The following is a 15,258-nucleotide window of genomic DNA, read 5'->3' as shown; positions in this document are numbered from 1 at the left end:
GAGGCGGCGGGCGGGGGAGCGAGCGGCGGCCGCGCCGCTACTTACTGGCTCGGCCGCCGGCGGGCGGGCGTGGAGGCGGCCGCGGCGCGCCCGGTGGAGTTGCAGCCGGAGACACGCTTGGCTGCCTGGAAGGCGCTGCGGGAGGCGGAGGAAGGGCCGCTGCGGCCCCGCCGCAGACCTCAGCCTCGGAGGGTCACCTCTTCTCACCGCTCCCACCCTGGGCGCCCCTCCCCTTCTTTTCTCACTTCATTTTTTCCCTCCTGTCTCTTCCCGCCCCTGGTTCTCCCGCCGGAGCCCCGAACCCACGTCCCCGCCGCGCTCGTAGGAGGCTGGTGCCAGCCATGAGCCTTTTGTTCTGGGACCGCTCTGCGTCGCCTGCTCTCTCCCCGCCCGGGGAAGCCTCGCTCCCCAGGCGCAGCTTGGTCCCTTCCCCAGCTACCTGCATCCCGCCTGGGGCGGCAGATCCGAGGCTGGAAAGAGGGCTGGAGAGAGGCGCGGCGGCCCCGGAGGAAAGCTGAGTTGCCAAGACCCGGCAGTTTCGGGAATCGGCAGCCCGGGAGCCCGGAGACGCAGCAGGGGCGGGTGCGAAGGGACCCCAGCCATGTTCCCAGAAAGAGGCTAAACCTGGAGCATTCTCCTCATCCCCCACCCCCCAGCGCCCCTGCCTGAAACCCCACAGGGTTTTGTGGAAGGGGCCTGAGTCTCCTGAAATGCCAGGTGGTACTGAGGTGCTCTTGAAGGGGTCACTGCAAGTATCAACATGAATGATGCTGACAAATTCCTTCGGATGCCTAGCAACGGAGCGTTGCGTGTAGTAGATGCTCAAGAAATATTTAATAAATGAAGACATGAATTACATGCGGCAATGTTGGATAGGAAGTAGTTTAAGTCCATACTCTGGCTTATCTACTGATAAGGTTACTTAAATTTATTGTTTATTCAACATATATATTGGAACCTTTCTATGTTCATCACTGTGCTGGCCATATGACAGGGAAAAAGATAGACATGGTCCATGCCTTCGTGGGGCTTACTGTCTAGTACCATAAGGCCAAATTAGATTGTTGTTGCCTTTACTTATGAAATAGCAAGTGACTGCCCAGCTCATTCCCAACCCTGCCAGCTGTGGGCTTAAAACCCTACCAGCAGTTGATCTCTGAATTACATGTCACTCTGAGGCTCCTTGCGGCTTCTGGGGAGCCCTGTCAGCAGCATCTTTCTCACCATCCATCCCCCACTGTGACATCCAGGTTTCTGAGTCCCAAGACAAGAGCCACAGAGGTCCACTGTGGTCTGTGGGAAAGGTTGGTAAGTGCTCTGTCACTGACCCTACAGGCAGCCCTGGCTGGAGCCCCGAGTTCTCTGCAGACCCCTTCAGGCAAAACCAGTGCCAATCTAATTGGCAGGTTCCCCAGATGCTTCAGAACCACCTTTTTTGACTCTATTTCCACACTTTGCCTTCCTCTACTAGAAGAAAACTGAGAGGATGATGAGACAGGGAAATGAAACAAGGAATCTCTACTTCTCCCAGTCATGCCCTCAGGGACACCAGTATGTATGTAAATTCTGTTGTCAAGTCCAAAGGGAGCTGCTTCTAGCTCCTAAAAAAAGGCTTACAAGCCTTGCTCTACCCTCTCCTCCTTAACTGTTCACACACAGCCAGCTGGAGTCCAGCCCAGTCACTGCAATACAATGTTTTTACCTGCATCGGAATCAGAAAGGGGTGTCAGCAGAGAAAGATACCCTTTCTCCTGAATCCTCTGAGGATGGGGAGGCAAGATGAGTATGCCTCCTTCACTTTTCATATTTCTCTCCATTCATTTTCCCGGCATCACTTTGAGGAAGCTCTAACTGGCCTCCTTTTACAGATGAGAAGATCAAGGCTCGGAGAGATAAAGAAACACTCCCAAGGTCACAACACGTAGATTCAAACCCAAGTTTGCATGACCCACAGGCCCATGTTCTCTGTGCCAGAACCTTGTAAACTCATCTGGCCCCTGGAACACATGAATCTGATCCTGAAGCTGTCAGATGGGTTCTTTTGGGCAATGAAGATCTAAATATTATGTTATCTAAGACTCCAGCCTCTCTTCCTTTGAATTGGGCTAGCCTTGTTTTCTAGGGTCTACATCAGGGAGTTAGTTCACTGTCCAAGGCAAATTCCTGTGGCAAAAAAATGCAGCCTTAGGATGCATCATCCTTCAGACAATCAACAAACATTTATTGAGCACCCCTCTTGTGCAAGACAGGTTGTAGATCCTCATTAGAAGTTATTTTGGTCCCTGGGTAATCAAGGACCTTCTCCAGGATGGCATGAGCAGGACATCACTGGGGGGCTGGAGAGGTTGGGTGGAGTTGGGGGTAGGGGGAGCAGAACCAGGGTCTGGTGCTCCTGGTCCGGGTTAAAGACTTGCGCTAGTCACTGGCCCTTATGATTATCCCTCCGCTAAATCACTGGGTGCCTTCCCCCCTCCATTCCCTTTTCCCACCACCAACCTTTGGGGCTTTCTCTCACCTCCACTTCTACTCTCCCTTCTTAGAATGTGGACACAGACAACTTAGCAGCCACAAAAAAAAAAAAAATCCACCAGAAATAAAGAAGTAAATAAATCCCAGCACCCTCTCCGCCAAAGCGCCTGAAATCAAATCCAGCTCCTCCTCAACTGCGTATTTGGCACGGACTGTACGGGGTGCGGGGTAGGGGAAAGACCCCTTCCTAAGAAAACTTAGCACGTTAACCCTTTGGGTTCCTGCAATCCCCTTCCATCACCTTCAATTCTGCCCTTTGGTTATTTACAGACTGGATTCCACTTACCCAAGGAAGGAAAGAAATGGTCTGTGCAGAGAAAAAACATCCAAAAGAGACGCCGCGCCAAGCGGTTCCCCGTCCCTCGGTGCCGCCGCAACTTCCATGGCTATTGCTTCGGGCGGGTTAAGTCTGGTGGAAAGAGGCCGCCTTGCGTTGCTGCGGCAGGAAAACAAAGCATCGTGGCGCAAAGTCTCCCTGCACTCGCCGTCCCCCACCAGGAGCCCGGGGCTGGCTGCGGCCCGGTCCCGGGGGCATCCGGTGGTAAAGCGCCACTGCCCGTCGCCCCGGTCTCTGCAGCTCAGAACCTGCCGGGCGCCGCGACAGTTGCGGTGCCGCGTGGCCCGGCGAGGGCAGGCTGGGGAAGCCCGAAAACCCCAGTCATCCCTGGTCGCGAAGTTTCCCCGAGTTGGCTGGCTCCCTGACCCCCTCCCTACGCCACAGCCCGGGATGGCTGTGAGACTTGAGGGGGTGCTGCCTGCCGCGCGGGGCGTCTCGGGGTGGCTGGCAATGAACAGCCCAGCCAGAGAAGAGTCCAACACGGATTCCGGGGTGAGGCAGGAAAATTTCCTGGGACAGCGAATCGCAGGGAGTGATGATGCAGCTTGGGGAATCCTGCTTAGTGCCGGTTCTGCAAACAGAAGGCGGGGCTGGGGGGGAGGGGGGAATGAAACTGATTAGAATCTACTTTGAATTCACGAATATCAGAATGAATTTACTAATCTGCCTTGGATTGTTTCCCTTTGGTTTCGTCATTCTTCCCTGAAGTCCAGAAGAGATCCAATCTTCCATCTTTTCCCCATCCCTGAGACACCTCCAAGTCCTCTTCTCAAAAGAACTACAGTCAGGTTTCGGTGTCATTTTAGGAAGATACCCCAACCCCAACACACACACACCCTGCGTATACCCACTCAGTGGTGAAACTGTTAGGGTTATACATAGACGTTAACTTTAATGTCTCCTACCAGCAATGTTTTCTTTCCCCAGAAAAGTTCCCACATTGTTCTCAGCATCTAACCACTCCTACATTTGTCTTCTTGTCCCAACCAGCATCTGCACAAACACACTCTTAAATATACGTTGCTCTAATCTTGGGCTTTGCTTTTGGCTTGGAAAAACTGGAGACACATCAGCAGCGAAAGGGCAGAGAGGGTGTCATGCATCATACTCCTGGAAACATGAAGCCTGGCTACGCAGTAACAAACTCTGTGCGTAAATCCTGCAGATTTATTCTGATGACTCAAACCTCTGATTGGGGATTAATGAGGACAATATACTATGGACTCCAAAGAAGTTGTAATTAAAGTGTCAGGCTGATGAACATGTTTCATAACCAGGAGCAAGCTTCATCCTCTTCCCTTGTAAGTTTGTCTATTTTAAATCTCAGCCCTTAAGAAAGTATTTTTTAAGCTCCTCTAAGGCATTGTGCCAAATATCTTAGCAAAAATGTACAGAGCTGTAATCCTGCTTCTTAAAAAACAACTTTTTCTTTGGCATATTTATTTACTTCTATTTGTGAAAATGTCCTTAATTTCTTGATGTAGCAGATAAATTTCAACCCTGACTGCTATGCAAACAACAGAAGATAGTTTGCTTTGCAGTGAACTTTATAGTTCAATTACACACAGGCAACATGCTATATATGAAAAAGTTACTAACTGAACTACAGGTATTAAATACTGAAAAAATTAACAGTTTATTATAATTTATTTTATTTAACCATCTAGGAAGTTCGCAGCTATCAGCAGTTCCAGTGCAATTTCAGGTGCAACTGAGAATTCAGGAATCTCTGTGGAGCTGTTAGTGTAGTGAACCCTGTAGATAAAATACATGTGTACTTTTGATAGCACATGTGAAGGGATCTCTCTAAAATTGACCTCATTGGTTTCATTCTCAGCAAACTGACCTGGGCCACTCAACATGGCTTTTATTGTTCCTGATGTTGATGCATGTTCTCTTTCTACAATAAATTCATGACTGTCAGAAGATATCAATTTGACATACATGGCATCAGGGCCTTCACAGACACCATAGGTTTTCTCCTCTCCATCCATTTTGTTCTTACGAAATTCTACTTTGCTTTCCCAGGAACTTCAGGAGCTTCTCATCAGCCCCTACTCCAGGGCCGCTCCCTCATCCCCAGCCATAAAACCAGTTTTAAGGTGTTTCCTTCTCTCTGGGTTACCACCAAAGTATAACCTCAGGTAATTTTTCTTTAAGGTAGAGCTAGAATATTTTCGTTTTTCTCTTCAACTTTTTATTTTGAAAATTTTCAAACACACAGAAAAGTTACAGTTGTTTGGTTAAAAACCAGTGCTGCGGGATCCTTTTGTAGTTCGTGTGATGATTGGGTTTGCGTGCGCATGTGTGAGATGTGCCTCCCTCCAATCTTGTTACAACGTTGGCACATTACTCATCTGACATGAGGAAACAAAGAAAAAAGGAAAAAAGCCAATGCTAAGGTTTGTCTGTGTCCATCCAAAATTAATGTTGAAACTTAATCCCCAAAGCAGTAGAATTAAGAGGTGGGGCCTTTGGGAGATGATTAGGTCATGTAGACTCCACCATTGTGAACTAGTGGCTTTATAAAAGGGCTTGAGGGAGGGAGTTTGTCTCTTTTTGCCCTTCGTGTCTATTTAATGTATTTTATTCTAGAAAAGTCTTTCCATCTTTTTTTTAATGACATTGATGTTTTGCTTTCTAGTAATGTTTAATGTCATGACATACCTAAAGATAAGTTGATTCGAAAAGGAAAAAATTATTTCCTAACCATAGCAGTTCATTAAAATAACTTATCACCTTCTATAAAACTCAGCATCTGTGCCAGTATCCACAGACTAGAAGGCAGTTGTATCCACTCACTCAAGTTTCCCTTCTCCTTCCCTGGCTTTACTCAAAGAAGTTATTTCTGTTTTTTATCTCCCAAAAGGCCATGTTTCAGAGATGGATGAGTGTTTTCACATATACACACCAAGTTGACAGGCACATATGGTATTTTACTGAATTTAAAAACAAGAACTCAGCAAGGTCACACACCATAATGAATGAGCTCTGATTTTCATGTCATTCTAGGAAGATTTTAATTTTAACCAAAAATGAAGGCATATAGAAGACATGCTTGCTCTCAGTAACCTACTTATTAATATTGATGAGCAAGTCTTATACCCAGAGTCAGCTTAGCAGAGTTGAAAATTCTTTAGAGGGACCTACTGTCTGGGTATAATGAGAGACACTTCTCCCAGAGAGCCCATGAAAGGCTTGGAGTATTCTGACCAGTAGGAAAAGTTTTGTTCAGTATGGGCTAGGACATAGCCTCAGCAACCAATGGGAATGTTTGAAATATATTCATTTCATTTTTGCTGCTTTTAAAGCTACTATTTGATTGAAAATGATTGGAGCAAATGTAATGTTAGAACTTTCCTCTCCTATAGCTAAGTCAGCTAATTGTTTGCTGAATCATGGAACCAGATTTGAAAGAGGTTATTTCAAGATTCCTCATTCAGTTTTCCACTTCTAAACAGGATTCTATACAGAATATATGACCATCCAAGATTTCTAAATATATCTAGCGAAAGCAATCTCAAAGCCTTTGTTGATAGGCTTCCAAAATTTAAGAACCTTTGGTAAGGTAAAAATCTTTTCTTACTTCCAGTCTGAATCTCTTCCTTCTTTAAGTTTTCCAATACTCAAGTGAAGATGAAGGGCAACCGGACCCTTCCAATAATTTTATCTATTGAAGATTAAATTGTCCCATGTCCTTTTCTACATGTCAAGTAACTCTTTTTACCCTTTTATCAATATGTACAGACATTTGGCCAACTCATACTTTTCCTAAAAGCATCTTTTTCACTACAGGTTGCAGAAAAGAAACTCAAAATCTCTCTAAGCCTTACTGTGTTTTTGTATATATAAAATAAAGATCAGTAATAAGTACAAAGTATCTGGGCAACTTATGCACAGTTTAGCCAGCCATCCTTTCAGTAGGGAGTACTGTACAACTGAGCAAGTTAATCATGCCAAGCTGCATTCGGTTTCCTCATCTATAAAATGAGGTATTAAATATCTGACTAGTTCTGCCTACAGCATTGCTACAAGGAGACAATAGATGTGAAAGTGCTTTGTAAATTGCACAAACAACCATAGATTAAAGCACTCATCCTTAGGATTACTTGCTCTGTAAGATTGTTCTTACTCTCTGCCAGGCACATAGCAACCATTTTTTAAGATTATCCCATTTAGTTTTCATAACAATCCTAGAAGATCTGTATTATTATTACCATGATTTCATTTAAAATAATGCCAGGTGTGTATGAGGCACATAAGGAAGACATTGGAGCTTGGAGAAGCTAGAGCTTGTCCAAGTAAACTTGGCTCGTTGGAGAGGGAAGTAAAAATCAAACCAGAGCTGTCTGACTGACGTCTGGGACTCTAATTAATCTCTAAGTCAAATTACCATTCCCAATGCAGAACTGATTACATGAAGTTTTGATCTCTGGAGTGGAGTCAATTCCACTGGAAGTTGTAGTTGAAACTGTCTCAACCCTTTTCCCATCTCACTGTCATCTTCCCAACTGTGGGGTACTATCCTCTTACATTATCCTCCCTATCCGAGTGTGCTCTCTGAGAGAACTAATGCCTAAAGACAATGTTCTTTCCATCCCAAAGGTATTTGCATTTTAACAGCAGGTGAACCTTTAAGCCAAAGTAGTGAAGAATAAATCTTAAGCTATCAGGTATTGTCAAACAAATAAAAGAAGTATGGGGAAGAGATGAGTGGGGAAGGAGGTGGGAAAACCTTTGTTACATTCCTGAAATCACACCATGCATGCGGCTATCTTGAAGTATTTACTCAGATATGCAGTCTTGTTGGGATTATTAATACCTTGACTTTTGCCCAGTTCTCCATGACCACATCACATTGTTTGGCCTACTCTACTCTTTCAGTGGTCGATTAATAATGCTGAGTATAGAAAGAGCATCTCTTTCCAGTTTGTATAGTCCTCCTATATTTAGATTCTAATACTACAGTTTTAATTGTCATCTAATATTACTGAAACACATTGAAATGTTGATCTTCTCAGACCTGCAAAAGAATTTCATCAGGAATCAAAGTTAAGTTGAACACTATAATTTCTAGAAATCTTATTGTATCTTTTATGAAAGATATTCATAATTCTTTTTCATTTCTTTCCAAATTTAGGTCATTATTTTTCAAGAAGTGTTTCAGAAGAACCATGTCCTCAGGTTCCAAAGAGTTGTAAGTGGCCATAATTGTTGGGTTGGAAAGAACCCAACAATTTTAGAAAATTTCCATCGATTATTGCCACCTATCATAGTAAAATCTCGGCTAGTCAGAACTCACCCAATTAAATCAGCCTCCAGCAATGTTTTGGAAGGGAGTCAAATACTGCACGCCTAAATGGCCACTGCCAGCCTAGATGACAACGAGAAAGGTGCCTTTTCGGGTGGGAAAAGCATCATGGCACTGGCCGGACTTGCCTGCAATGCTTTTGTTCCTTGCTCATGGCAGAAGACATCCCTTGGGGGTGAGGAGTGGTGGGGACAGACAGGAAGGACATGCTGATACCAGGAAGCACGGCAGCTTGTCCAAAACTTTTATTAGATTTCAGTCCACACTCACCCCTTCAGCCTGGTCCCTGTATATAACGCAGAAACTAAGCAGCTGTATGTCTGGCCCTTTATATAAAATGTACAGATAGATACAGTGAGCAGGCATATATGATGAATTCCTATCATTCAAGGTGAATTTTTGGAAAAAAAATATTTAAGTACTTTATATCATACAGGAATTCAAATTAAGTTTAGATTAGTTCTCAGGGAGAAAATATATTATTATTTGTCATTTCTGAATATTTTCAGCATCTCGTTTTCCTAAGTGCTATTTTCCTCAGTTGAAAAAAGATCAAAATATTATAGCTCTGCAACATCATAACCATGTTCTTTCTCGAAATCATAACATTAAGCTTCCATTGCTTTTGAGCCATGAATGATAAAAATAATAAATTTAATTCTAAAATATTAGGAAGGAAAATCCATACTCTGCCTCTGAGCAGCTAGATAACTTGTTATTTTTTTAAGGAAGCTACTGAGAAGCTATAAAGCTCATACATTTGTAGTGATGGTATGTTTTGTTCTGCTCTACTCCTAGAAGATAGCATCATCTATTATTTTTCTCTTTGGTCCTAGGAATTTAATTTATAATACAGGAACACTGGATATAGGGTATTTTCTTTAGCATATAGAATTTTTTTTTTACAGGTGGGTCTCACTATGTTGCCCAGGCTGGAATGCAGTAACTATTTATAGGCACGATCATAAAGCACTGCAGCCTCGAACTCCAGGCCTCAAGTGATCCTCCCATCTCAGCCTCCCAAGTAGCTGGGCCTATAGGTACACACCACCATGCCTAACTGTGGCATATAGAATTTTAAAAGCTGATGTCAGAGATCTCATCTATTAGATTTTATATTCAAAAGAGAATAACCTGAAATTAGTGTACTTATCCATTCTCTTGCTCTTCTCCATGGAAAGCTAGAGAACCTTAAACACTGTTTGTAATACTCACAGTGATCCCTAGTCCATCAAATAGAGATAGAGTGCTTTAAAACTTCTGAGCTTATCCAGTGAGAAAGCCGAATCACAGATTGTAATCATTAGAAGGAACTATAGCGATCATGTAGTGGGAACTTTTCAAACTTTCCTGGTGACAACATACAGATTCCTAGGCCCAAGTACTTTCTCTGAGATCTTGTTTCAGTGCATCTAAAGTGGGTCTTGGGGACTTATTTCTTGAACAAGAGCCCCAGGTGATGCTTTCATGAAAAGTTTGGGAACTTCTGATATACTAAAGCGCTTTGTTTTGCACATACAGTGAGGTACCGAGAGGCAAGGTGACTTTCCTGAGGCCAGTTGGCTGGTCCATGAGAGTTGGGACTGGAACAGAAATATTCTGACTGGCCTCATGTCTTCATAAAATGAACTAACATATTTGAGAAACATTTTCAATCATGGTGGGTTTGTGAAAAAGCAAAGTTACATAATCAGAAATTTCAGTTATCTGAGACTCCTAGTTTCAGATGTGTCCTGGTTAGTCAAGCATTTATGACACCCTCATCCTTTATTTGTTGAACTCACTCCTCCACTTTTTCTCTGATTGGCCCCCAAATCCTGCCTGCATATGGTTTTGTGGGCTCCCCTTGGTAACTCTGGGCTTATCATCACCTCTGTCTTCCTCATGCCTCTTGGCCAATGCTCTTCCCCCTCCTTAAAACTTGTAGTAAACCAGACACATCTCCCTTAATTCCTGTTGCACCTCTGAGTGCACCAAATACCATTCACTTTATCATCCATTCACTTTATTGCTCTATTTCTCTATCCTTTGTGTTTAACTTTAGTGCATGCTTGTTTATATGAACTTTAAGTTTTTCACATGTGACACAGCTGTCCTAGAGTGGGAAAACCACTATAATAGAGACTGGAACTGCCAATTTCTAGTCTCAGCTCTGCCACTAATAAGCTGTGTGAACTTGAGTAAGTCACTCCACCTTTCTGAGCTTTTGTTGTTCAATGGAAGGGTTAAGCTCTGAGATTCTGCATCTTTTCTCTGTGTCTGCTCCATCTCTGTAAGGCAAGAATCATGTTTTCTGATTTATTTTCCTCTTTGCACTGGGCCTATTTCATAAAGCTACATAGAACACTCACTTAATAAATGCTGACACTTCCTTCTTGGTCTAGTTTGGCTTCCCCCATTACCGATGGTGCACGCATGAGTCGCATGTCTGATCTCACTGACCTTTGATTTTGGTGAAGACTAGATTTTTTTAGTAGCACAAACTATGTGCCTTTTCAGTGTCACCATTCATCTTTATGAAATCACGTCCTACTCCTTGGCCTTCTGCATTTACCATTAAAATAAAACATTATTTCCTTGTGTCCCTTTTATTTTACAGATTATTTTTCACTTTTAGTACAGTGCTCTTGTTTTTGCATTTATGAGGTTATACTATTTATTTTTATTCCTGATGACCTAGTCTGGTCACCTCTTTCTTTAGAATTTCTATTTGCAGTCAAGTCTCTTCAGCTGTGGTTTGGGTCATGTTGGCTTATGTTTTTGAGTTTGTTTAGAAGATATTTGGTCTCATAAATATAACCATAATCACATTTATTTGTTTTGATTAATTTTTTTTAGAAAACTAGCTCTTTTTATTTCAGAATATTGTGGGGGTGCAAATGTTTTGGTTACATGAATTGCTTGTGTACAGATTGAGTCAAAGTTATAAGTGTGTCCATCACCCAGGAAAAATAGCTCTTAAAACATATGGCCCTATATCACATATAAAATTGCTCTATTCCATCAGTTGATCCATATTCAAGTGGATTAACTTTAGATAAACACAAGAAGAAATAAGACCTCTGGAATGATAGAGAGTGTCTGTTCAATGAATAAATAATTCTGAGTTCAAAATAATATGCAAGATTGTAGAACAAAAATGTGTGCGATTTCAGGACCTTGGACAGTTAGAAGTACTCTGGCTGTAATCCCTGGTATTGCCTCATAAGCAAATTTGTGGTACATTTTTAAATCTACAGTACTCTATCACATGATGCTTTGAAATAGCCTGCTGTTATTTTTTTCAGATGAAGCAAAATAAAATTGCCTGTTCAAAAATAATGTAGAGAATGAGGGTTTTCCTATACTTTTCTCTGACCTTCTTTCTAAAATAACAGGAAAATGTATTACTGAATATTCTGATACATCCAGTTACTTGAACTCCAAGCTGAAACTTACATAGGACCAAAACCTCAGATGGTGGCATGTGCAAATTGTTGGGCCCCGTTCTGAAACTTAGATTTTAAGTCTAGAATCTCTTGTTTGTTTCCTCACATGTGTTTTCAGAAAATAGAAGCAAGAAGCTCTTAGAACTGATCGTGGAGGATTTTCTGTGACTCACATTTTACAAGAAAAAAATTAAGACTTCTTTAATGAGGGCGATAAAGCCCAGGATGTATGCTCAGATACACGAGAGGGAACGGCTTCAAGGAGTTGATGAAACTGTGCTCCACGCCATGGTGGTGAGATTGCTGCTGTTGGCATTGAGTGGCTTTCACAAACACCTTCTTAACCAGTTTGCTATTTCTTTTTTTTCTAAGTGTAAGCAAACACTTTTAATTATACAATTATGAAGAACACAGATGAGCAATACTAGGGGGAAAAAAAAGTTCAACCTCATTACCACCCAAGAAATGCAAATTGAACAATAGGATGCTGTTTTTCATCTCTCAGATGGGCAGAGATTGAAAAGATTGCCAGGGATGTGGGGAAATGGGTTCTTTCATGCACTGCTGGTGAGAATGCAGACTGGTAAAAGTCCTTGGGAGGGCAACTTAGAAATATGGGTCAAAAAGCCTGAAAAGTAATGATGAATCTGTGCATGTAATAACATGAAAACATATCCTCAGTTCATTGTTAAGTGGAAAAAGCAAGTTACCAAGTTATAGTCACATATTTATGATATTTAAACATACATTCTGAAAGGATTTACACCAAACTATCATTGTCTGAGAGGGTGGGATGGAGGAGTATTTACATTTTGTCTACATGTTTCCTAATGTCTCTGTATCCAACATGAATTACTGTTTCCATCATGAATTGCTATTTCCATTTCAAAAGCAACAATTTACCCAATTGTCAATATAATTCTAGTGGTAAAGACTGTCTGGTTTCTCCCTTTCTGGGGTCTACATTTGGTGGAGTTGGCTTTGGCATGTTCAAGGTACTGAAGGGAAACCAGTGGGGCTGGACAGTTGTGGGCAAGAAAGGGGCTGACCCCAGATAAGTGTAGACAAAGAGTTGGGGGATGAATTACTCCCAGCTTTGAAGCCACGGTGGAGTTTAAATTTTATTCTAAAAGCATTGGACCAGCATTTCAGGGACAGAGCAAGGAAGAGGCAATGATTACAGATTTATATGTTGTTTTTAATTATTCTGTCTGGCTTCTGTGTGGAGAATAGAATGGAGTGAACTGAGATTAGAAGCCAGGAGGATCAGTAAGACCATCACAGAATATCGTAGATGAGATGAAGGCATTGAGAGTGTAGATGTAAAGAAGCAGAATTGATTTATATTTTGGAAGTAAAAATGACAGAACTGGCCAGGCGTGGTGCCTCACGCCGTAATCCTAGCATTCTGGGAGGCAGAAGCAGGAGGATCCTTGAGCTCAGGAGTTCGAGACCAGCCTGAGCAAGAACAAGACCCATGTCTCTACTAAAAATAGAAAAAATTAGCCAGGAGTGTTGACACACACCTGTAGTTCCAGCTACTTGGGAGGCTGAGGCAGAAGGATCACTTGAGCCCAGGAATTTGAGGTTGCTGTGAGCTAGGCTAATGCCACAGCACTCTAGCCTGGGCAACAGAGCAAGACTCTGTCTCAAAATAAATAAATAAATAAATAAATAAATAAATAAATAAATAAATAAATGACAGAACTTGCTTATGTGGAAAGGTAGAAAGGGAAAAAATCAAAGATATCTCACACATGTAGTATCGGGGTTAAACTTCCCCATTTGTCTAATATACAGTTTCTTTATTCAGTTGGTTAGTTTACAACAGGATCCAAACAAGGGCTGTACACTATTTGATTGTTATGTCCCATAAATATTATCTACGAGTTCCCGCCCCGTCTTTTCTTTTTCCTTCTAATTTATTTGTTGAAGAAACAGGTAAGATTGTTTGCACTGTAGAATTTCTCATATTTTAATCCATCCCTGAGTATCTTTAATACGTTTGTGTCTCTAAAATGGAAATTAGATCTAGAGTATATTCAGGTTCAATATTTTGGACAAGAATGCTTTGTGGGTGGAGTTTTGTATTTTACATCTCATCACTGTAATGCCTGGGTGTCTTTTTGAGTGACACTAAGATTGATTAATGATTTCAAGTATTGTCAACCTGATCTACCCATTACAAAGTTCTGCGTTAGCTTTTTCCCTCATTGTTTTACATCCATTAATGATCATGGCCTTGAACCATTACTTAGAATTGCAAAATAATTATTTTAATTCTATCACTCTTTCTGCATTTATTAGCTGGAACTATTGTATGAAGAACTTTCCTTCATAACTGTTGGGTTACTTAGCGGTATAGTTCATCCAGGAGAAACAGGAGAAATGTTTGATTCTTTCTCTTTATGTGTCTGTCTTCAGGATAAGGAATTAGTTCCATAACATTCTCCAAAGATAACTAATGAGGTTTGTTTGTTTTGTTTTATGTCATTAAGAAATAATAAATTTTACTTTAGTTATTATTTTATTTCTCATTTTTGGGTTCTGGCCAGAAGACAAAGCATATTATTTCCTTATTTGTGTCTCCTGGGAGTTGTATATCAGCCAGTATCTAAAGACCCTTTCACTGTTATAACTATACGTTCATCATCAATCATGGGCTTTAGCCACTCTTATAATAGAGGAGGAAATAGAGGGTCAGAGTGGCCTGGTGATTTGCCAAAATCACTCGCCTGGTCATTAACAGGATCCAGGTAAGATCCCACGTCCATGCTTTTTCTGCTGTAAGATAACTAAGATGCTAAGCTATTCAGGTTGCTAAATATTATGCTTCCAAATGCATAGTAACCACTATAATCACAGTAGTAAATATTATTAATACATTCATCTGGCAGATAAGAAAGTAAAATTTGAACCTCTTTTGGTCATATGTATGACTTCTTATTGCCGGTTGGCCAAGAAAATGGTAAATGACAATCCATGAACCAAAAAAGGGATCTGAGCCAATTGTTAAATCAAAGGACTTGAGTTTGGTTAGGAGAAAAACACTTTTATACTTTGGCACTGAACAAAATCTGCCTTGCTTGGATTTTAAAGCAGAATATGAAATAGCAAGACTGGAAGAAATGTTCCCACAGTTTGTTCTACTCAGCTTGTATTTCTATCTTAATTGTATTTAAAATTAAATAAATATTTATTATAAAGTAATTTTTAAATTAAACTTAAAGTCTTTTTAAATTTTAAAATAAATATCAATTTTATTTTAATTTTTAAAGTAATGTTTCAATATTAAATGCAATATTATAAGCAAATCTGAATTCCCATATCCATAGATCTTTATTACAGGGATCCAGATAAGATACATTAGTAGTTCAAATTATGTGCCCCTCCTTCCTAAATTATGGCCAATGAGGGTGAAGTGTAATGTAATACTCCTGAGGCTGTAAGAGAAAGATTAGCTCTTTTTCCCAGAGACAGATTTATAAAGTAAGTGGCTTCCATATTGTTTATTGGGTGTTTGTTACATCATTTAAGAACTAAGCCCGGAGTCTTTTCACATACAAAACTGTATTTGAAGTCAACATGTGTCCTCAAATTAATCCTGTATACTTTAGTATATATGGTAGGTATGGAACTAGGAAATTTTTACC

The 15,258-nt window shown here is 41.2% G+C and overlaps 2 protein-coding genes and 1 non-coding gene across 4 annotated transcripts in view; 1 reads left to right on the top strand and 2 right to left on the bottom strand.

Annotated features, from left to right (window-relative positions):
- The window catches only part of KCNK10 (potassium two pore domain channel subfamily K member 10), a 118,760-nt gene extending 115,472 nt beyond the window's left edge, over positions 1–3,288 (bottom strand). Inside the window, exon 1 of the mRNA XM_045554634.1 lies at positions 2,816–3,288. Within this exon, the coding sequence (XP_045410590.1) occupies positions 2,816–2,855 (40 nt within the window). The 5' untranslated portion in view covers positions 2,856–3,288. The remainder of the gene's footprint in view (positions 1–2,815) is intronic.
- A 1,147-nt stretch (positions 3,289–4,435) lies between these two features.
- On the bottom strand, positions 4,436–10,177 carry LOC123640168 (elongin-C-like). Of its 2 annotated transcripts, XM_045554599.1 has the most exons (2): positions 10,159–10,177; positions 4,436–4,850 (listed from the first exon to the last, which is right to left on the bottom strand). In XM_045554599.1, exons 1-2 carry the CDS (start codon positions 10,175–10,177, stop codon positions 4,522–4,524), a joined length of 348 nt encoding a protein of 115 aa, XP_045410555.1. In that variant the 3' UTR covers positions 4,436–4,521. The 2 variants fall into 2 exon arrangements, with proteins under 2 accessions (XP_045410555.1, XP_045410564.1); XM_045554608.1 differs by lacking the exon at positions 10,159–10,177 and having other exon boundaries at positions 4,436–4,860.
- Positions 5,130–5,229, top strand: LOC123630937. Its single transcript, XR_006732867.1, has one exon. It is a non-coding gene; the product is annotated as a small nucleolar RNA U13 (small nucleolar RNA).
- Positions 10,178–15,258: the final 5,081 nt, after the last annotated feature.

Source organism: Lemur catta, chromosome 1 (assembly GCF_020740605.2).
Source record: "Lemur catta isolate mLemCat1 chromosome 1, mLemCat1.pri, whole genome shotgun sequence".
In the NCBI taxonomy this organism is placed as follows: domain Eukaryota; kingdom Metazoa; phylum Chordata; class Mammalia; order Primates; family Lemuridae; genus Lemur; species Lemur catta.
This window is presented reverse-complemented; position numbering and strand designations above follow the sequence as displayed.